This window comes from Dermacentor silvarum, unplaced genomic scaffold (genome assembly GCF_013339745.2).
Source record: "Dermacentor silvarum isolate Dsil-2018 unplaced genomic scaffold, BIME_Dsil_1.4 Seq991, whole genome shotgun sequence".
NCBI classification, from domain to species: Eukaryota; Metazoa; Arthropoda; class Arachnida; order Ixodida; family Ixodidae; genus Dermacentor; species Dermacentor silvarum.
In genome coordinates this window covers 28,248-52,252 of record NW_023607066.1, presented here as the reverse complement: position 1 = coordinate 52,252, position 24,005 = coordinate 28,248, and the positions used below count along the sequence as shown (strand labels likewise).

The window sequence follows — 24,005 nt, the reverse complement described above, 5'->3', positions numbered from 1 at the left end:
TCGAGTTACATTCTAGGGTGGGTTAGATGGCAGAGAGATGCAGTACATGTTTGTTGTCACTTTCTTTGTCCTATGTGATAGTGTTCCGATTCATAGTGTTCCTGTCAAGCTTATTGAGGTTTGCTTTGAAAGCTAACTTTCCGTTTGTTTCTGTGACATTGTTTATAGAGTATGCAAGAACAAGAAGGACCTCAAAGGGGAGCAGAATGCTCGAGAAATTAGTGATGTAAGTGGCTTAGTCTTGAAGTTTCCACTGACAAACATTTGAACATTGCTTCTGTTGCTATTGCTTTGCATTGTTCTCCTTGTTTCACAGCCATCGCTGTACATTATATTGCATCAAGTCTTATGCAGGACTCATTTTTAAAGCACATTTTTCTTATATTTATAAATGAGTATACGACTTTTCAGTTTTTATTGTGCGAGTTGTCGTAAGAGATGTGTAAAGAACCAAATGTAGCATGCTGTTCATTGTGAAAGATTTGCCATGGTAAAACTTTATACCTGACGCTGAAAAAAAAAAAAATTGCAAATTTGATTGCATGTATGTTATAAAGAACAAATAAAACTTCACACATACTATTATTTCTTTCTAGTAAATTCATGTGTATGTTCCCAAGAGTACCAGCATTTTGATTCATGGCACAACCTTCCTTGCTCTCATCAATCTGTAGCTTTGTAAATTGTGGGAAATTCAAAGCACAGAAAAAAAAAAAAGGTTTAGACTTAAGCCTTTGAACAAATTTTCCAATTGAAAAAAGTTACAATTGTGGAGGTGAAGTGGAAATAAAGCATTTGGCATTTTATGTGCAGTTTGTGAACTTTTGTACCTGTGTTATACAAGTGCTGCAGAGAATGTAGCATGAGGCACAAAGTGTGCACAAGAATGTCAGGTCTTATTGGATCGTGTTTGAGTACCTTTCAGGTAGTCTGTATGTCTTCTTCTTCCATGTAAAACCCCAGAAAGAAGAAGACATACATGCAGACTACCTGAAAGGTACTCAAACAAAATTAAAAAATTATAGAATTGTTTCGTGGTCAGGGCTGTAAGGTACTATCTACAAAATACTTCAGTATAATCTTTGGGAAGCATACATTTTTGAACATGTAGTATTCAGTCAGGTTGTGGAATATATCCTACTCTCCTTCACTCTTGTCCCATTATTGGCTGGCCTCTCTGCTTTTGTACGGTGTGCCTGTGGCAGTAAGGGTAGTGAGCTAGGCTAGTTTATTCGGATTGAGAGAATGCATTCTTCCAGCAGAATGATGAAAGACGTAGACAGGGACAGCAGTTTTTTTGTTCTTTTTGTCCTTGTCGGCATCTTTAACTGGAAGAATCTCTCTTTGTGGCAGACCTAATGTGTCAGTTTGCTTGCTTACAGTTTCTTTGACAATTTTAGCATTGTTACATTAGACAGAGCCAGCCTTCCTGTGCTAAAGAAACCGGCAGCTATGCTACAACGTCTCACCGGGCTGCTTCACTGTTTACGGCCTTTTTTCTTTTTTCTTTTTTTAATGTGCAGCCAGCTGCTTTGTGAGTGAATCTTAATGACACTTTGTAAGCTCTCTTCAATTTGTAGAGAGCAAAGTTAAGCCTACATGTCTCTTAATGCATTAACTACTGCACAAATGTAATAGCGATGCCTGAAAGCACATTTTAGAATATTTTATGCATGTGAAAATTTAGCCTTGAACATAGACGAGATGGCAAATGGGACATGAATTTAATTTCGCTGTTCTTTTTTTACTTTGCAGAGTCTTCCATTCCTTGAGATTGAATTGCATCGTCAAATACAGACTAAGCTTAAGGTAAGCATTGCCTTGAAATGACATGGTACTTATATTATTAAACCTTTTCTTCACTTGCTCTTCTATTTCCATAACTTGTATTAACTGCATTCTGATCCTCAAGTGTTGGAGGGTGTCTGTCTGAAGTTAGTAACTGCATCCTCAGCGTCTGTAGCGGAATGGAGAGTGGCATTCCTCGGTGTCCCATCATTTTTATGCCAAGCCAATTGTGCTGTATTGGACCCCTTGCAATTAGTGCTAAGTGAAATCTTGTCTCTTTTTGTTTTAAGGCTAGGCAGATCAGGCCTTTTTTTATGTTTTTTTATTGAAGGGGATACTCATTTTATTTGTGGGTGACGGTTTGAAAAACGTAGCTTTGGTCAGGACTGGCCAGTGAACCCATAGAGTTTCTTACAATAATTGCTAGAGGAAACTTTGGGCACTAGTGTCTATGGGACCTGCAAGCATGGTTAGTACATGAATTTGCCTAAACTTTGTCCTTCTGGCTTTAAATGATTTTCTAACTTTGCAGACTGATCATTTTCAACAAAGTGCAGGGTTATAAACACATAAATATCGATAAATCAATGTATTGGACGGACAGATTTAAACGGAGGATCTCTAGCACAGGAGTTTGATAGTGAAACAATTAAGCCATGGATGCATGCATTGGCAAGTGGGCAAGCCATGCAGTGCTTGGTCAAGTCATGCAGTGTGTTGATACGCATGGTGCGTTCCGATTTGGTCACCTTGACAGCATGAACCGCTGCAATAAGTAGCGATTATGCATGTTCGCAGTCTTATGGCCTTCTGCATTTGCAAAAGTGTAAATTGCTTTGCAATTTAGGCCAATAAAGGTAGATAAAGCATAGTAACCAAAGCAACAAAAACATCTGAAGCCACAAGCACGAAGATTAGACAAATCCATGTACTAACCATCATTCCCATGGCAGCTGAATGATTACAGTACCAGAGTTCCCTCTAGTAATTTTGTAGGAAACTCTATGGATGAACCTTGAGACAGTGGCCTGAACATGGCACCAGTGCTTGTGCCTGACCTAGAGTTCTTCGTTGTCTTCTTGGGCTCCGTGAAGGTGATGGTTATTTTTAAATTTATAAATTTATGGAATACTGCCAGCGGCCTTTTGGCAGCCAAGGCAGGAGTGGTACAGGAAGAAATACGATAACAAACACAAGGGTAACAAAAAATCGTTGGAACATAAAAGCAACGCAGGCACTGAGGGTATTAGCAATACAAAAGCAAACAAAAAGGGCACTAAGTCACCACACGTAGCGGGAACAAACAGAAGTGAATGAAAATAATAAAAAGAAAATCCCGCCCCCCATTTTTTTTTATCCCTTTATTTTCCACATTTTTTTTTCTTATTTCCTATCCAACGATGAGCAAGGTACCTTACTACACAATATTAGACATGGCTGACAAAAACAATGCGGTTGACGTCATTTGTGTCACCTCGCATGGCAGTGAATTCCACTCCGATATTGTTCGTGGAAAGAAAGAGTAGAGATAGGCATTGGTTCTCGTTTGGGGCATTAATAATGTTTTCTCGTGTTTGCCTCGACTCTGTCCGGTGGTATTAAACTGCATATACAAATGGAAGTCTAGATTTGTTTGGTCGGTGACGATACTGAAGAGCATCTGTAGTCTGTGAAGTTTGTGGCACGATTCAAGTCGGGGCAGTCCGGATTACGTGCACAAGCTGGTCATGGATACGTTTCTGCCATAGGCATTGTATATAAATCGGAGCGCCTTGTTTTGCACCTTTTCTATGCGACTAGTATCTTTCGTTGTGTGTAGGTGCAACTATGCGGGGTTTCACTATGTGGGGTTGCAATACTATGCCACTATAGTATAAAATACAGAATTAAAACAAAACCTAAGTATTTATTATTATTAATGTTACATCTGCTGGACACTTTTCTAAAGCTATCTGAGAAGCATGCTTGGCTTCTTTGGGAAATGAGATACTAGGTGCTATTCCAAGCTTTGATTTGTGGCTTGAGGGCTTCACAAAAGCTCGAAAGGCTTAGTCAGAGTGAGTGACTTTGAAAACAAGTCTTTTATAGTCCGCATCTGCACATAATCTGTACAGCACAAAAATTCGACGTTTAAACATGTATAGCCCATGGACTGTGGTCTCTAAAGTACCATATTTATTTGAATATAAGGTGAGTTTTTTTTTTACAGAATTCCTAGCCTCGAAGTTGCCCCCCTCCCCTGCCTTATACGGAAATTTTGCCTTTAGGTGTGGCGTCATGGCGGCATGAATTTCGCCTTACAGTGTGGCTTCACAGTATCGCAGTGCGCGCTGCTGTAACGCCACACTGTAAAGCAAAATTTGCACTGCCGTGAAGCCACACCTAAAGGCAAAATTTGCATACAGTCTGCACTTCGCATATTGAAGCTCCCTACCCCCCAATTTTATGGTCGCCATTTTGTGTTTTGCCTGTAATAGTAATTAAATACCTCGGGCAAATGCCTTCCCCCCCCCCCTCCCAGTCTGAATAATCTGTCTGCTGCTCTATATTGCCTTGTATAAGTGTGCATAATGAAGTTCTTTTTAGGTCCTCCAGCTGCGCACCCTCACCTTATAATTGCGACCTCCCTATAATTGAATAAATACGGTATGCTACTTGTTACTTAGTCTGGTTGCATCATAGTCTTGTGGGGGCAGTGCATTTGGAAGGACAATCGAACTTTGAGGTTAAACGTAGGCTTTCTAGAGCATAAATGAGAAACTTGGAAGGAGTGGTTTGGTGTGCAATGAAGACAGGAAGGCTGCTAGAACAATATATAGTACCTTGCATGGAGGGCAAAGGTGGCAGTAATCTTTTTTTCAGGCTGTATGTGTGGTACTTGCAAACATGTATAAATATTGTTACTCCTGTACACATGCACAAATATACAACAGCAAAAAAAAAAAAGAAAGAAAACGAAAAGTTTGCAAAATCTGGCTTTTTCACAGTGAGACTATTTGTACAGAGAAGTCTGCTTCTCGTCATTTTTTGTGTCAGTGGTGATCCCAATACCATGCTGGGTACCTCTACATGACAAGAGGTTTGTTAGTTCTTTGTGTTGCAACACACTGAAAGGCTAACTGCAACAAAATTTCACTTCGGCTAAATTGGTGATAAGTTAGTAGTACATATACTACTGAAGCAATCTTGGCAAGCTGCGACACCCTACGACATCGACAACTGCGGAACTAGCTGCTCTGCGTGCTGCACTTTGTTTAGTCAATCGGGAACCCTCTCGACAATGGTCAATCTTCAGTGACTCAAAGGCAGCCCTACAATCTGTGCTATCAGCTCTGCGTCGCGGGCCATACGAACAGCTCGTATTCGATATTAGATGCCTACTCCATACATCACATGAGAAAGGACACCACATGACATTTCAGTGGCTGCCAAGTCACTGCAGCGTCGTAAAGAACGAAGACGCGATAATGCCGCTCGGGCAGCTCTTGAAGACACACGGGAAGAGGCATACCACTTTCACGGTCCGACGCAGCCAACGGACTTCGAGTGCTTGCACAGGAGATCACGCTCTCTCTATGGTGCACACCAAGCAGCCAGACCAACCGGAGCAATCATCAATACCACCTGCCCTCTTTGATGCATCTCTGTATGCCAACTGGACTCCGCCGAAGAGAGGCCACTCTGCTTTATCGCATATGGCAAGGGGTGGCATTTACGAAATCTTATTCATTTCTCATTGGAATGGCTGACAACGCTCTTTGCAGTGCCTGTCTTTGCGAGGAGACGCTGGAACACATTCTATGCGACTGTCCTGAATATAATGTTCTAAGACAGTCTCTGGCGTCCGTTCTAGCGCGCCTTGACAATAGACAATGTCAGTTGAAACGGTTCTCACATGTCGTCGACAGAAGACATCACAGCTGAAGGCGACAAAGGGACTACTTAAGTTTTTGAAAGAAACGGGCTTGGACAAGCGGCTGTGACAGTGATGTCACGTACCACGCAAGAGTGACGGACTGTGGCTGACGGTGTGTGTGCTTTGCTAGGTGCTCTCTCTTCTCTCTTTCATTCTCCCCCATCCCGCTCCCATGTGTAGGGTAGCAAACCGGTTGTGCTAAACTGGTTAACCTCCCTGCCTTTCCTCCTCCACTCTTTCCTTCCTTGGCAAACTGCAGGGCTGGTAATATTAAAATTTTTTATTAGCAACCTTTTAAGTCCCAGCACGTTGCCACTAAGATTTTACAGCGCTCAGCAACCAGCTGCAGGCAGCTGCAGGCAGTGCCTAATCTCGAAGGTCATGCAAAGGAGTCACGCAATCTGAGTCATGCGTCACTTCTGGTGCTGTAATGGTGCCGTTTTACAGCATAAGCTGTTATGGACTTGCTCCAATAGCCGATTTTGGTGGCGATGTCCGCCGGTGTTCGCAGCAGCTATCGTCTATTGTAAGAAAAAAAATTCCCAAGTTCCAGCCAGAATCGAACCTGGGTACCCTGCTTGCAAGCAGCTTCGAAAGGAGGCCCTTTAGAGGCATCCTATTGCACGAGGTATCACATGTGCAGCTACGTAGTTGCATGCACAAGTCGCCATGTCAACGGTGCGCACTGACTGCGCAGCCCAGCTAGCGCAGGCGCTTTCATAGCCTTGATAGCACTGCACAGACTGCCATGACTCTTCAATGCACTTAATGGCGCCTCCTTGCAAAGTGCGAACTGCTGCCGAAGAAGCAAAGTGTAGAGCTAGCTACGTGTTCGGCTGCATTTACGACGAGCTACGAGGAGGCAGCTCCTGTAGCTTATGCTGTGACTGTGCTGCGTGTTCCGTGCAGGCCTGACATTTTTTTTTTTTTTTCAGTTTTGGTATCAAAAACATCTACTTTTGTAAGCCTTTCGTGGCACATTCACTTGTTTTCTAAACAAACCATTTTACACAGAGGCTGCTCTGTGTCCAAACTATCTGAATGCTTTTTACATGGCCCAAAATGTTGGGCCATGTAATAGTAATAATTGATAATAGTTGAAGCATCCTCCTGTCGAAGGGTAGTGGTGCAACAAATGGGCACATAGAACATTCTGCGGCTAGTGCAAATGTGTCGGGTACTGCGGAGGTTTCTAGGACAGTTGTTGAAGGTGCAGAGGCTCTGCTAGGAAAGCAATTAGAATGTTGTCGCAAATGAAGGGAATCGAGAGGTAAGCAGAGGGCTACCAAGGGGCATCAGAAAGGAGTGTTACGGGAAGGCGCGCAATTTTGACAAGCTGTTGGCTGTTGCATGTTCATTCTGTTGTGCAGTAGTATGAAGAAGCTGGATATTTTTTGAGGGACATGTTAAGACCTGTTATTATTGCAGCTTTGACATGTTAGTTGCACTAACAATGATCACTTATTAAGCTAATGATAATTCAAATTGTGATCTGCTCCCTGACAGCTCAAGAACCTGAATGGCATTTTTGGCTTGAAAGTGCAAGTTGCCATTGGAGAGCGCCTTATTGCTGGAATAGCTGTGAGTATAGTGACTTACTTTGTGTATGCCATAGTTACACATTATGTTGTGTGCATATCATCATGTACCAATGTGCATAATGTCATTGGAGGAGTTTTGTGGGATGGTAGCCTTGGACTTAATGATATTTCTTTTGTTCTTGCATGCTAACACAAGTTTTGTTCTGGTATCTTGCAGCCAGTGAGCTGTGTATATTTTATGTATAAGAATTTGAAATACAGCTTGCTTATAGCACCAGTGTAAGCAGGGCAATAGGGATATCGCAGTGGAGAGTTATTTTCTTTATGCATTAAAATTTGATGTATTTTTGGTGAACCACCTTTCATTATTTTAGTTACTTACTGTGGTGTAATTAAGACACACAAGGCAGTTAACTGGAGTATGCATGACAGCACAGTGGACTGAGGTTTCTAAGCAACAGTAAGAAGAGCCAGTATTTCTTTTTTAGATTTTTTGTGCTTCTGGTAGACGTGTTTCATTGTATTCTTCATGGTGTATGGGGTGCCTTTACAAGCTTGACATAATATTGATATTTGCATGTTGCTGACTATACTGTATGAGCATGTTCTTGTCTATACTGTATTCACATGCATGTTTGTCACTGCCTTCTTTTGTTCTCTTTTTTTGGTATGCGCTATGATAAACTCAATGTCCATTTTTCAGACTGGAACTGGTGCATGCCTCACAGCAATACCACTGCCTTCTTTACCCATTCCAAAGTTACTTAGTCGTCGTCAGGTACGTCAGTTTTTTTAATCTGGCCTAGTTGCTCAACTAAAACTGTGCCATTAATTGCTTGTGACTGTGTGTATTGGAGAGCGATTTTGTCTTGTCTCAAACTGTCAGGCGCAACGATTCGAAAGTTTATTGAGCCAAATGCAATGTGAGTGCAGAACTGACTGCTATGCCATGAGTGTTTCGTTACTCATAGCCTCTTGAGACAACAAGCTGGTAGGAATCAAATGATGACCACATCAGTATCCTGTGTCGTGAACCACTTCTAGGAATAAGTGGATGTATTTGATGGTAAAAGGAAATGTTAGTGATAGATAAGCTTAGCCAATGTTTTTTTTTTCTTTCTTTTACTGTTTACATTGACATTTGTGCTAAAGTCATTCACAGCAACTGAGGTTTAGAAATTGTTTTACTCTAAAGCAGCGCATGTGCATTATTTCCTCACATATTGCATTTTGCTGTTACAGAGGCCACTCTGCTGCACATTGTATGGGTAGGGTTGGGTGAATATTCAATATTTTTGAACATTCAATTGAATGTTATGCTATTTCGTATTCGCTTCGGATGGAATTTCACTTTTCGCAATTTTCATATTATTCGGCATGAACGGATATAAATTTGAAATCATACAATTGACAGTTTCGGTTTCGGCGAGCAAGTCACATTGCCATTGACACGGCTCGTAGCTAAGACAAACCAAAAACAACGCCACCACTGGGCCACCATGCGGCCTACCGATTTTTCAATTATCGAAGTTTTGGATTCCGTATGGCGTCTAGCTTAATTTTAATGATATAATTCGCATGCATGGTGTTGGAAAATCTGGAAAATGGTGCCATCCAGGTTATACCCTGTATCCTCGCTTTCCTTGGCGATGTCGTTTCTCAGCAACCAAACCACACCTTCGTTTTCCAACACCTGGCAAAGCAGTGCTGATAAGGCCTAACAGCCAGGCCTAGCACGCACTCTTTTTTAAAGCTTGTCCACCGCACAAGCGTTTTATGGAACATATAGGCACATTATTAACAATTGTTTACCTTTAGATGCAGCCCACAAGTGGCAGCAAACTTGAAACAACAGAAGCTTTACAAGCAACATGTTGTGTTTAAATCGGTTGTTTCTTCAGCGACATTGTTGTTGATTTTGCCTGCTTTAGAGACTTTTCTGTACAACCTTTCTCGAAGGAAGTTGGTTGCTTTTTCATCCTTTTGCTTTCAGAAGACGACTAACAGAAAATTTGGAGACAGATGAGCGAAACTTTTTTAAACCGTATTTATTTTTCATAAAACTTGACGCAACTTTCGTACAACCGTGAAATACACCCAAAGTCGTAAACTTTAAAAAAAATTCAGGAGGGTTGGCAGGTATGGTGCAAGTAATGCTTTTTATTTGCAATATGCTTGATAGCCTGTGTTTGTATTTTCATACCTTTTTATTCATTACAAATGCCCATAGGATCAAACAGCATTGAAGCAGAATGGAAAATCCACCGGTGACTCGGATACCAGTGACGATGAGCGGGTCACTTGCGACAAAAGCCACCAAGCAAAATACGATGCTTGCGTTGTGGAGGTGCGGCCTTCCTGATCATTATAACCTTCTTTCGCCTTAGCTTTGCAAAAGCCCCGAAGGCTTTTGTTCTGTTGTTTACACGTATCAGTCACATGATAATTGTCTCATATATTACAGCCATGTTGAGCATTCTTGTGATACACAGTACACATGCACATACAGTGGAATCTCATTGATACGATCTTCACGGGAACCGGAAAATAAAGCGTATCATCAGAAAATAGTATCATCCAATTTATTATCCAACCAGATCGTATTATCGAGACAAGGAAAAAAATGTATCACCGCAAAAAACGTATTATGCAGAATAGTATCAACGAGGTTCTACTGTACACAGCTACTGAGGGTAATGTTCTGAATAAAACAAGTTAGTCGAAAAAACTAGTAATCATTTCAAGCTTCAAGCTGATCTTCGTCCATCACAGTAATAGCTAGATGCAAAGCATGCCAAATATTGATGAATGCCTCTTTAGAAAGAATTGTTCGCAGCAATTTTAAGTATTTTGAACATTTTCCATGGCTAATGGCACGAAGTTTCCTCAGTTTCTAAAGAGAAAACTTACAATTGTGGCAGATGGACTTGAGTGTGCAAGATCTTTTTTTCTGACTGTGTTAGAAAACTTAGTTTGCATAGCCTGTTTTCTATTTGTTTTTCAATTTAGAGCTGGTATAAATTTTGCTGTAATCTTGTGAATTGAGAGGCATAAGATAGGTGAACTATTATTGAGCTTTTGAATAGTTAATGATGGAAGAGGTGAAGGATCACCGAAACATGCACAGGCACGAAAGCCAAAAAGTGTTTTATGGTATGTATTTTGGTGGGATACCATAACAGCTTGTCTTAAAGCTGACCATTATCGCTGGGTACATGATAACAGTCAGTTCAAAGGCAAGCTCTTACAGAATCCCTCTTAAACATTGCTCTGTAAGCAAGACCATCTGTAGACATCGTGGTGTGAGCAAAAGGAAGTCCCTGCCTTAGACCAGAGTTGAAGCTTTTAGGAATACTATTACGTTCAGCCAACTGAGATGTTCGCTGACTGCATGAACTAGTGCTGTGTTCTGAGCATGTGAGGCTGCAGTAGGGGATTCTAGCATTCGGTTATAGACATTCCATTGAGCGAATAAAATTGAATAATTTCTACGTTATTCTGCAATTGTCAAGAAGCCATAGGAGTGATGGGGGGGTCATTGACCTCTGGGTTTAAAATTGAAAGGATGAAAAGGAGCAGTATATTTGCATTATTGCCATTGTTGCTTAGCAGATGAAGACATTTACACGACTGAACGAAACGCTGAAGTCTGAAGCGGACAAAGTGTGAGGGGACAGTGACCTGCTGTTTGGTGTCATTATGAGAAAGAATTATGATGCCTGCCGAGCGAGTTCTTGATAAATGATTTCAGTACTCCACACTCTTTGCTGTTGTTAATGCTAAGCCTTGTATGCGGGATCCTACTATTGCTGTCCGAGAGGACCCTCAGACTCATGTTTTTATTGTAAAAACTTTGGGCTTTTCTGACCAGTAGAACAGTGTTGTAGTAGAAACATATGGGTGGAGCACTATGAGAGTGGGATAATCTACGAATCAGTATTTATTTGTGACCTAATTTACCTCTCCTTACACGTGTCTAACTTTTACCGCACATTAAGAATTCTGTGCTTCCTGTCATTTTAGTCACTGCGTTTTGTTGTACTCTTGTCTTAGCACCCTGCTTAGCCAGAACGCTCAGTTCGGCAACTTCCTGGTCCATACATCTCAGTAGTTGCCACATTCTTGAACAGTCTCTTGCCTTTTATACATGCGCAGCTGGATGATGCTGAAGATGCAATGAATATTCTGAGAGAGCCGCACATGCCAGAAGGATTTGCTATGTGCAACACAGAGGTAGTGCCTGGCATGGATGGCTTTAGCTGCAACCTACAAGTGAGCATTCCTACATACCTTTTAGTCTCATGTCATTAAGGTCGGCCTCGTGATATGCATCTGCATTTTTTTGTGGCAGCAGTTAAGAGCCGTTGAGTCTGTCTGCCTGTACATTCCGTTATGCTTGAATGTGTGTGTGATTGCTCCATGATCCATGGATAATTTAATTAGTACAGTGGCAGAAAAAATGCCGCAACACACTGCCGATTCTTTTGTCAGTATTTTCCCGAGTGTAATATGCACCCGAATCAAACGTGCGCCCACTTTCTATGCCTTCACAGTGCAAAACTAGTGTAGAAATGACGTTAAAGCTCCTAAACAATGTAGAAATCTAACGCACGCCCAATTTTTTGGCAATAAAAATAAGCAAGGGTCTAATTTTGTTGCAAAATAGCGGATTTTTTCCACTAAAGTCAGCTTCGCCGCACTGCATTTGTGTTATTTGGTGAAGCATACAAACACCGTGAAGGCAGTTTGTACATCATTGCATTACAGGCAATTTTCGGCCCAATTTTATTGCGATAGCAATTATATGGACACCTCAACCGGATTTCTGCCGTCGGCTCGCCGTGAGGTTCCGTATAGATAAAATCTTCACCGCGCGCCGTATGCCCAAGCATACTTCTACGCTGCCAACACCCGCGCTCGTCGCTCGTCCGCACCGTCTCTTATCTCCACACGGCTCTGACCTTTCTGCGCCGTGCAGCCGCTCAGTTTCCGTTGAAGTGATAGACCGCACGTACCTTCGCCCGCTGCGGCGTATGCTTGCTGCCAGCGTTTTGACAGTCGTTGTCTGCAGTCATTCAGTGTGATCTATTCGTGTTTGTTTGTGCGCGCTCACACCACGCTTGTTCATTCAGTTAGTAATAGTCGGGCCACATTTTCCAACGCACGCTACACATGTAATGCTGCCCGGATCGGCAGTGCAGCGCTACAGGTGTGTTACTTCGCACGCGCGCTGCCCACGGGAAGCGCTTCTCATCAACACCACCGTTTCACACGCGCCTTCTCTTGGTCATCGAGTCTCTCTTCATGTCGGTCTACTTACGCCGCAGCACACCTGCTTACTTAATGAGCTCATGTTTACTACAATTCATATTGCTACCAAAGCCACTCACCTTACTTCGTATGACATTGCTGTGTTGCTATCGCATTCATTGCTTCGCCCTTAGGGCGAAACTGTGACATTTTTTTGGAAAAAAAGGCCCGCATTAGAATCGGGTAAATACCGGAATAAGACATTGTAGGCTATGGTTATTGCTTGAGAATCTTGGTAGGGTAGGTCAAAAATAAGCGTTTCAGATGGAAGGTGATGTATGTTAAACACATTCACTGCCCCTAAGCTCCATGGCAACAGACGCTGCCACTAAAGGGGTCGCTCTTGGGGTCACCATAGGGGTCATACGCAAGCGTGGTGACTGATTTACCCTGCGAAGGCCAATTTTACGATCGAAATAAGGAATGTTAGTGCCCATAGAAATGCATGGGCGCCGGTGAGGCCTTCGGTCGGGATTGAATTAACCAAAAAATCGAATTAACTGGAATTGAATTACTGGAAGTCTACTGTATAAGATACTGTATAAGATACGCAACATTTTACTGCGACAGCACTTGTGAGCTCAAGGCAGGGTTTGCTTCGTTTGTTTTGTTATGCTGTGGCATGTGTTGTCATGTTGCCACCATGCTGCTCTCCTACTGCCCTCACCACGTCATTGTCACCATGCCATTGTCGTCGTTTTTGTGTTGTGTTCTCATTGTCGTCACGTCGTCATCGACATTGTCATCATATTGTTGCACTCAGTTCGATGAGCTTGCATAAAATTGCTGAAGTTTTGCACAAGGCTATTGACATTGGGAGCAATCGTGTGAGTAACTGATGTCATAGTAAACATATTTGGAGCCGAAGGAATTGCTTAAGTCAGCAGATTTTCGCCTAAGGATCATGCTTTTTTAGAGCTTGCTTGTTTATCTTCTATGGTGCCACTTTTGACACAGATGAGTGAAAGAGCACTGGACATGTGTTGACTATCAACTTAGTTTATTACGTGTAAACAGTTGCTTATATATCTTGGAACATCACTTTCTTGCAACCCGCGCCTGCGCGCACATAGCCTGCAATCAGCTATCAAATGCCAAGAGTTTTAATCACATCGCACAACTTCAGAACAAAAATTCATTTAGTAGTGCCATTTCAACCTTCCAAAAAGGCCTCTTCGCCATTGCGTAAAGCAAAAGTTCATGTCAAAAGTGGTGCTGTAAAAGATGGATTAGTACCAACTTGCCCCATTTGGCTTACTTGTTTGTAAATGCTTTAAAAGGAGATTAAAAGCAAGCAATAAATCGAGCTGAAGAGTCAGAATGGTCCTCTAAAATATCAAGTGTCATTCTTACTGTGAACAGAGTTTTCACAGTCTAGATAATGATGTAAACTTAGGACAAGATTGACACAGTTTCCGTGAAAAATATGACATAGGAGCCTGATTATCATTTTATTTAATTGGCAGATAGTAGGCAACCACAATGGTAAATATATAAATACAGTAAATATATAACCTCTTTTTACTGCCACTATGAAAAAGGATGCACTGACCAATTTTATTGGGTTTTACCGCATAAGAATTCACTGAGGCAAATTTCTTACACTCCTTTGTTGGGCGACATTTGTAAGAAAGTGGCGCCCTCTTTGTGTGGCTCTCTTAATTTGTGAGGGCATTTGCATGCAGCGGGGCATCATCTCCAAGATTGCTGGATTGTGGTATTTGTGCAGTGTGTCAGAAGTGCAGATGATTTATAGCGATCTGTTTTCTTGGGAGATCTGCTGTCCTCAAAGGGACATGTCGTGTGTGTGTGTGTGTGTGTGTGTGTGTGTGTGTGTGTGTGTGCGTGTGTGTGTGTGTGTGCGTGCGTGCGTGTGTGTGTGTGTGTGTGTGTGTGTGTGTCTGTGTGCGTGCGTGTGTGTGTGTTTTTTTCAACATCTAGGTTATCTGTTGGTGCAGAACAAGTGCTGAGAGATTTTCCACAGCTGTTATCTATCACTCTAGCTAGACTTCATATTGGTGTGAATATTGGTGGTGTGAAGCTGACTTTCAGATGAGTGCAATTGAGCTTGTAAAATTGAAATAATCGTGCTGTCCAGTATATAATAGTTTGTCGGCTATGCCTTGCTCCAGAATGTCAGTTTGACCACCGTTCTATTTGACATTGCATTCGCAGCAGCTCGATGTGGTGCATTTGGCACAACTTGTACAACTGTGATATTTACACTAATGAAGGTCAAATACTTTGAAGTCAAACAGATGTTACAGACTTGGGCACCGTCTTGTGTCCACTCATTTGTACACATTTCTCTTTAATGTAGTTATACTTTTATTGCATTTCATAACATTTACTTGGCATCAGAAGAAATTTTATCTGTTTCCCAGTACAGTGTAGACCGCTTATAACGTAAGTCGCCGGAGTCGCGAATATCCGCACTATAAGAGGTCCCCCGCACTATAACCAAAGCAACAATTTTCAAGGCCCTCACATATGCAAAATGTGTGCACCGAGCCGCCACGCGTGTGCGACAGTCGAGGAATGCGGCTGGAACGTTTGCATTCAATTTACCTCGTTAATTCAAAATAATTCACGCGGCGGCGCCTCCAACCGGCGTTGCTCCGGCACCGCTATAGAGTAAAAGCTTAGGAGAGACCCCTCAATGTCGCGCGCGAACAAAACAAAACAAAAAAAAGAAAAAAAAAACGCGGCGGAAATTTCACCCTCTCTCAAAGGGCAAGATCGCCGATTCTGCGTTGCGCCGGAAGATGCGTGTACGCGCCGACGTCTCAGCCACGCTACCGTAGCCACGCATAGAAAATTGCAGTTAACCCTTCTTTCTCCTTTATGCTTCCTCTACTTTCTAGTCACGTGTTGACCTTGCACACTGCTGCTATGGCGCAGAGGGAAGCAGCGGCGCTGTTCCAGGACGGCCAACGAAACTGCCCACACCGGCAAACGCCCACTTCCCATAATGGCAGAAAACGAAACTTCGGGGAGCTGGCTGGCTGGAGCGACGGCGCCTGCATGGCGCCTGCATGGCGGCGGGCGTGCACGGTGACAGTCGAAAGTGAGGGAGTTACGAGGGAGTTACGAGGGAGGGCGAGGCTCCGGAGCCACGGAAGCGGCGGAGTTGCCGAGGAGGAGTTGCCGAGGCGAAATCCGCTTCCCTGCTGCCCTCCTCCCTCACATTCCACGGTCTCCGCGTGCGCACTTCGCCGTGCCGTGCCGGCGCCGCCCGCTCCCTGAAGTTTCGCTTACTGCCGTTATCGTGAAGCGAGCGTTGGCCGGCGTTGGCAGTTTCGTGGCCCTCGCTCAGTGTGAGTGCCGTGATATTTCACGACTCGCACTCAAGATTCTGGTTTCAGCCTCACTGGCTGTTTGTTCGCACCACGTGCCCTTCTCCTCCACTTCGTCTCTCTTTCTTCCTCGAGCACTCCTTGGGGCGCCCGTTTGAGGGGAGCGTTCGCCGTCTCCGCTGACTTCCGTACTCCCAGGCAGCCGCACTGTAACCGGTATTTCGTTTCCCGCAACTGCACTATAAGCGATACGTGTATACATGGAGTGCTATGGGAAAATTAACGGGAGTCTGAAAAGACCGCACTATATCCGGTCCTGCACTATAAGCGGTTACGTTATAAGTGATCTATACTGTATTGAGACTGTGTATTTTTTAGTGATAGGTCAGTGTATGATGCTTCTCGCGCGCCAAGCTGTGAAATAACTTATAATTTTTTTTTTTTTCATTTATGTGTAGCTGTTTATGCAAACATACCGAGCCAAGCTGTTTCCTGGTGTTCATCCAAGTCGAATATTGTCCCAACACTTTGACCATATTATTCAAGTAAGTATGCTGTGTGTAAACAAGGATTTTACCATGTTCTTTTGTGTATTGTGCCAACATTAAAGTCGAAAGTCAACGAATACTTTTGGCATATTATGCCATGCTCTAGTTGTTTCTATAACTTACAGAGTGCTAATGCTCCATTAAGAAGAAATTTTTGCTTCATTGCCTTGCTAATGTGCAGTTAATGAACACTAATATTAATTGGTTTTATTGAAAGCTGAATTTGTTTTTGTTATCAGAATACCTGCTACAGCTGTTTTTTATTGAGAGTTAGAACTAGCTAACTATATTTGTATAGCATTAGAGAAATCACAACTGCACTTATCTGTATAGCAGCTTAACCATGACACTGTACTTTCATGTGAGTTGCACTTGCTATTATGCATTATGAGCCTACATTATGAACCTACCAAGGCTAACTCAATTTTCTTGCAATGTTTGTAGTTATTTTAGGTTGCTAATATTTGCTTATTTGTCTGCTATTCGTATGAAAAGTGTGATGCTAGAATCAAAACTAAGCTAAACTTGTTGAATTCAGTGTGGAAATAATAGCTCACCTATCTTCAACTAAATATGTTTTTTTCCTTCTTGTGTAGTTTATATTGTCTAGCTTTCTGCATGTTTAGTGTCCTGTTACACTAGCACTATACTTATCTAGCCTGAAATTGATGAAGCCATAGGAAGAAGTTGAGAAGGTTGTATAATGTATTTTTACTGGTACTCTGTTATTCATGTCTCACTGTAGCATCGTGCTTAACTTTGTCTTTTCATTTCAGAGTCTTTTTGTAAAGCTTCGAAAATTGGTTCCATGTTGCTTAGCAAGTTTGAGTTTTCATATCGAACTTCCTGACCAAGATGAACTGCAGGTGAGATTAGCAATTAGCATTTCACAGATGGCATTGTCTGCATGTCTAATGTGTTGTTTGGTAGATACAATCGAACCTGGATATATTGAATCTGAAGGGGATCACAAAAAAGTTCGATATATAGGTAATATATAGGTAGTATAGGATAGACAAAATAAAAATTTTATACAAACATTTTCAAGAGGATTATTCTGTTCTTCTATACACTATAATTCGTTATATGTGGGTTCGATATATCAGGGTTCGACTGTATTGCATTGGCACCGCCTGATTCTTGGTTGCATGGTGACTGTTTAGAATTACAGAGCTTTTAGTGGATCAGAGTGCCACGTGGCCATGATGCGAATATGTGAACACATAGATAGCAGTAAAGCCCCTGGATCTTCGAGAAGTAGCAAAAGGCTTTGATCTCTCCGCTGAGCTATGCGATTGGAGGGTAATTTCAGCATGCCCCATGGTTTGGGCCAGGGGCAGCTAGTAGATGACATGTACCTTAAGCGCATCATTCTCCGTTCTCAACCGGCACGTATGTTTGCACCCGGATTTGCTCTTAGATATGATATGGCTTTGATATGGTGATAACTGCTTTTGCAGTTGCTGGGTTCTTCTCTGTTTGTTCATTGAAAGGGAAAGGAGTAAATGGGCTTAAAAGAGAAGCCGAACTCTTGAATTGGCTTCGTAATGTCACACAGCCACCTAATGTAACACGGCCTGTAGGGCTCACACAAATAAATCTTTTTCTCTTGGCACAAACCAGGAGGTGCTGCCACCGGTTGTCTCTACTTTCCGAAGAACCAGGGGATAGCGGTGCCCCACAGCCCCATTTCATGAAAGTCACCACCATTATTGGTGGGGTTACTTGTGGGCATAGTGAGAACAGGCGGTGGTGGGCTGTGTGGGCTTAGGACAAGGTGTGGGAGTTGCACATTTCTGCTTCATTGCCTACAATAAGAAATCTGAGTTCAATGATAATTATAGTGCAGTTACCTATGTTCTTGGCGGTCACTGGCTTTCATGCTCAATTGTGTGAGTGCTGAAAGGGGGGGGGGGGGGGGGGGACGAAAAGAGCACTTTTCACAGTAGCGTACTGCTTGCCCTATTGGATTGCGAATGAAACTGTAGTTGTTGTACTGTAGGAATTTTTTGCACGGCAGAGCAGAGTGAGTGGAAAGCACGTAATCACCTGCTCTGTGGTTACATACCCCACTAGCTCATGAATTGGAGAAAATATGTGAGGAGGGCGGGCGTAGAGATAGTGGTTACAAACATAAGCATGGTGTAATGTTGTGCAGCACTAAATGAAACAAAATGTTGTATTAAAGAAAATTTGCTTGATATAAAATACCAGAGATGAAGTACATGCTGATAATGTACCCCAATTTGGAATATTAACCCAAATGCTCCCCTTTGACTGACGTGTCCTTCTCACTTTGATCCTTTCACTGCCGGGTTTTTTTCTGACTGCCCCTCGCCCCCTGCCGGGTATTTTTTTCATGTTGGTTCAGTGGAAATTTCATGCTAGTGATGCACCATAGTACTCCACAGGACATGTAAAGATGTTCATCAGCTGTTCTTGAACTTCTTCGTCCGTCAAAGCGCGGACGCACGTGGCGCGCTGACTTGCCATGGCTACTGCGCTCTGCCGACACGAAGCGACGCGGGTGTAAACACGTGCGCTCCATCTGTTGTCTAAAATTTAATTTACAAGTTCTATGTGTATAGGTAACCTCTCCATAGATGATGGGACATGAACATAATTTTTTTTTTTTTTGCACGAGTTGTCTCGGGAGTGGTAGGGAGTGAGTTTAAAAAGCAACACGAGTATACTCGGGAGTAGCAGGGGGTGCGCGTGGGTGGTTTCACGAGTTATCTCGGTAGTGGCAGTTAAAGGGTTAATAATGCTCCTGGTTGAAATCTGAGCTACAATATTGTAACTGGGCTCTCCCAGCATTTATTTGAAGGTACTGCAGTGGAGACGTTTCTAATGAAACTTCACATTACTCAAATTTCCAAGGAGTGTTGCTGAAGAAGAGTATATACATCAGTCGGGCTGTTGTACAGTTGGTGGAGTTGAGGAGGAGGCCCGAGTAGAGATGTGTTTGTGAATGTGGGGGCTGTCAGTGGCTACGCAGTCTTTAGCTTGGTGTAGACAGCTATTACGGTGAAACTGACAAGTGCAACTTGCGCATTTCGCTCTAAGATAACTGAAAGGTATGCTTCCTGTTGCCACTGCTGCCAACTTTGTGTTGTGCATCTGTGCAACCTTAGCAGTAATGTCAGTGGCTATCACAAGACTGTGCTGCAGCTTTCTTTGGTCTTGATTTCATGCGTGCCTCTTTATTGCTTGAAGCTCTGTGCGTGAAGTATGTGCAATCTTTTTGTTATGCCTTGCGTCTGTGACACTTCTCTCTTGTGTGTCAAACTTGTTGGCATCACTCACAAAATTGTCTGCTTCGGGTGTGTGCGTCCATCAGGTGGCTGTTGTCGGGACTGCTGTCAGCTTGGATGACCATGCCGCGGAAACTCAGACGGTCACCAAATCCAAGCCTGTGTCAGGTGTGTCTCCCAACCCCCAATTTTGTCTGCTTGTGTCTGCCTACAGCTTTTGTCTTCTGCCTGCAGCTGTTTCCACTTGCAGCAATTTTTTCAAAGATGGCAGTGGTTATATATATGATCAGAAATGCAGTTCTTGCTGAAGGTGTTTGTTTGTTTCTCGTCAAAAATGCCACTGAGCAGAAAACTCTTTCCTTAGAGCGGGATGCGATCTCACGACTTTCTGATTGCGAGGCAGGAGCTGTAACTAGTGCACCACAGCACTTATATAAAGGTGAAAAAGAAATAGTGGGAGCCTATTATGCAGCTTAACGCATGTGGGATGAGGCACTTAGCTGCGCCACTTTGTTTGTGCTTCATGGAGTACTAGTCTGGAGTTGCAAACACTGCAACACTATGATACGCTACTGTGAAAAGGCCAGTGCGATGAGACTTGCCACTTAGTACATGCTCTCTGACGCACTAGAGTCTGGTGTTTGAAGCACTGGTATGCTATGCGTGACAAGGAAAAGGCAGATGGAATAAGATTCACAACTTTGTGCTTGCTTCAAAAGTATTGGCAAAAATATTGGCAAAAATATTGATATTGTTACGAGCCACCTCCTTGGATTAATGAAGACGACGACGATCGCCAGGACGTTGCGTGTGTTCAGCCATCTTGAACATCTCTGTGAACATAACCGGGGAGGTTAGAGTATTAATATTGGCACCAAAAGTATTGGCAGGGTCCTTCAATACTTTCTATCTGGTCAGGAAACTTCTGCGTAATGCTATGGGGAAGCTTATATAGTGCCCGCAGTGGATGCACCCCGGCACTGGCGCAAGTAGGTGGACTTGAGCAGACGCCGAACAGATGCCACAGGCGTTCTGTGCGTATGCTCACTATTGTGCAAGGGTCGACTGCCGTGTATCGGGGTGTAATATTGTCGACACAACCTGCAAATCGCCGCCCTGTTTCTGGACAGTGTTCAGAAACTCAAACGCAAACAATTTCGAAACTACAACACCTTGTTTCATTTCCAGGTTCAACTGTGTTCGCAACAGCTGCTTAAATTAAAATTCAAATTGTACACTTGGACTACTCCATCGTTCGAAACAAACTACAGAGCAAGTTAACATTGCACTTTTATGTAATTGCACATTAAGAAAACTGTGTTTAAAACTAATAAAGCTTACCTACTAATTACTAAGTGAACCACCAAATTACTAAACTTATTTCCAAATTTACTAAAGTATTACTAAATTAGTACCAATTTTTACTAAACTAATTGCCAACCAATTACTAATTACCGGCTAATTACTAAACTAACAGCTAGGAAACTGGTTAACTAACCAAACAGATAGGTAATCACTAAACTAATTAAGCTGATAGCTAACACACCTAACTTACTAATCTAACAACTAAATTAACTAAACTCAATAATAAGTAACATAACAAACTAGAGTAACAAAACCAACTCAATCAATAAACTAATTACATAACTAATACACCAACTAAACTAACTAAATAAATAAGGTAACTAACAAAACTAATTAACTAATCAAGCTAACAAAGCTAACCAACTGATTAACTAAGTTATTTAACTGAAGTAAAATTATTCACTAATAATCTACCTAACTATAATAACTAAGCAAATATAATTACCTTACTAATCAATTAATAACTGACACACTGAACTAGCGAACCAAATATAACTGACTTATCCAACTAACTAGACTGGACAAAGTGAAGATAGTGACAGCCGAACAAAATAGTTTGTGCAAGGAGGGATACTAGGGGGAGGGGGGTGACATCAATCATAAAACGGTGCCATGTATAATTTAAACACGAATGCATCGCACATTAAAGTATTTTACCAAAAGTTCCTGTTGCCTGTTTACTCTACAAACATACTGAAATAAATGTGGGAGAGGGGCCTTTCCTCGGGAAAGATTCGCATGATTGCACAGCCCGGCCATCTAGTGTGGCAGATTGTTCACCTTCTACTTATGCCAGCGCCTCTGGTGTCACCTTCTGTCCCTATATTAAACTTGTGGGGAAATTTCATGACCAGATGAAAAGTGTTGTAGGACCCTGGCATTGGTGCTAGCATAGTGGACAGCATGCAGTGAATGGCTAGGCCCATGGCGTCCTTGACTGAGGATGCCGCCCGCCTAGGACGAAGATGTTGCCTGCTCTTATGGTCAACAAAGTTCATTACTACTATTACTACTATGTAACTTAAGGCCTTTGCCTTCGGTGCCATTAACTACGTCTGTGTGACACAGGTTCGAATAACTCCTTCATTAGTGTACAGACTTTGCCTTGTGCACCTAATCGTTGTAGGTGACTGCTAGGTGTTTTCTCTATGCATGCAGTCTCCATAGAAGCAGAGCAGGAGCTCATATTTAGAATGGATGAAGAGAGACACACAGACCAGGTGCCATCTCTTAGTGAGTATTGCAATATTTTCTTTTCATTTTCAGACTAGCCAAGCTCATTTTCATGTCATTGTAAACTGTCTCTCTAAACGGTAGGAACGTGCAGAACTACGGTAGTTGAGAAACTCCTGATAAGAAGTGTAACAGTTATGGTTTAGTTTAGGAAGTAATACAGAATGTGAAATAAGCTAAATTTTTGTATTTTGTTCACATCATTTTGGAACATCGTGGAGAATGGTACATAGATTTTTAGTTTAGCTGTCAACCAGGCCACATGCTTATTAATGTACAGTCGAGTTCCCGCTACAACGAAATTCACGGGACACACGAAAAATTTCATTGTGGAGGAACTTAACTTCGTTGACGCGAAATTAGTATGTATATACGTACGCTAAACGGCAAAGCCACGAACGAAACTGAAACCATCGTCCGGGAAATCTTCGTGATGGTGTGGGGGCAAAGGTTGAGACGTACCGAAGGCGGTCAATAAAGTGTCAACTTCACGAGAGAATGCATTTCGCGCCGCTGTTACTGCATTTTTTGTGTATTGCGCCGACGCCCAACTCAACGCGCGTGCCCGGCCGATCGCGAAACACTCATTTTGCGGCACATGCACCGTCGCAATGAAGCAGTTTGAATTATCATAATTTCATTGCATATTTATGACAAAGTCGGCAAACTTGCGCTTACCGGAGGTTTTTTTTCCAGAAGACGGTCAGCCTGGATTTCTTACGCTTCATGGCAAGCAAAGGCATTACACGAGTCTCACAGTCCGTTAAAATAGCCATCGCAATGTCATTATCGTGGGCTCTGATAACATTTAAGATGAGGTGAAAAGGATCGATTACTTTCAAAGCAGTCACCGGAGTCAGTGTGTCCTAGCGGGTTCTCATTTTCCCTAGACGACGAGACGTTGGCATCATGTTGACAACAGCGGCTGCGGCGCGGCCGCCGTATCTTGAAAGCAATCTGCGCCGTGCACAAAGTGCACGCCCACGCGGGCCTCATCTTCAATGCGATCTGCAATGTGGGCAAAGTGCAACTAGTGCCGGTAGAGTCGTGTGCGCTGTGCTTTCGACGTTTAGTTCACGTTGAAGCGAGACGGCACGGAGGTCAATTCTCTCACTTGCCGTGCCTTCTCATTCCAGCGTGTTGAAACCGAGTTTCCACGGTCATCGAGCGATATGTGCTCATGTTTACCTGTGCGCACGTGACACCGTGCTTGGCAGTTTAGTTAGTAAGCGAATGTTTACAAGTTTATACGGCCAATAGAACTACGATCCTTAGTTCGTATATAGCTGTCTACTAATCTGCTATCGTAATCGATGCTTCGCCTTTCGAGCGAAGCTGCGACATTTTTCCTTCCGCTTTCTACCTCGGCGATCATATGTGCCTCCTCGAGAGAGAGAGATTTACACTTCTTCATTGGCGTAGCCATTTCCACCGGACACACACACCACAGAAAACGGCAGCGATTGTGGTGATCCCTGCAGTCTCGCGCAGGCACGTGATGACCACGCATGGCTATGGATTGCAGTGGCGTAAATCAGTACTTTGAACTTGATTTCATTTGCAAAAACCTTGTTCAAGCGGAGATACGATCGTCACAGCTTTGGAAGGGCCTTTTAATTTGACTACTCGGCAGTTCCAATTTCAATTCAGTCCCAGTTTTGTTCTTGAAAAGTTGGTCGAAGTGGAAATACCGATTAAAACGCCTTCGTTATGGAGAGACTTTTTTTGTATTACTTTCTATGGGCAACTGACGG

General features: G+C 42.8%; 1 protein-coding gene across 1 annotated transcript in view; it reads left to right on the top strand.

Moving 5' to 3' along the window:
• Nucleotides 1–24,005, top strand: part of LOC119435893 (C2 domain-containing protein 5) — a 39,724-nt gene that overhangs the window by 7,635 nt on the left and 8,084 nt on the right. Inside the window, exons 6-15 of the mRNA XM_037702591.2 lie at nucleotides 169–226; nucleotides 1,756–1,809; nucleotides 7,211–7,285; nucleotides 7,949–8,023; nucleotides 9,476–9,592; nucleotides 11,401–11,517; nucleotides 16,310–16,396; nucleotides 17,176–17,265; nucleotides 19,740–19,821; nucleotides 22,177–22,251. Of these exons, the coding sequence (XP_037558519.1) occupies nucleotides 169–226; nucleotides 1,756–1,809; nucleotides 7,211–7,285; nucleotides 7,949–8,023; nucleotides 9,476–9,592; nucleotides 11,401–11,517; nucleotides 16,310–16,396; nucleotides 17,176–17,265; nucleotides 19,740–19,821; nucleotides 22,177–22,251 (830 nt within the window). The remainder of the gene's footprint in view (nucleotides 1–168; nucleotides 227–1,755; nucleotides 1,810–7,210; nucleotides 7,286–7,948; nucleotides 8,024–9,475; nucleotides 9,593–11,400; nucleotides 11,518–16,309; nucleotides 16,397–17,175; nucleotides 17,266–19,739; nucleotides 19,822–22,176; nucleotides 22,252–24,005) is intronic.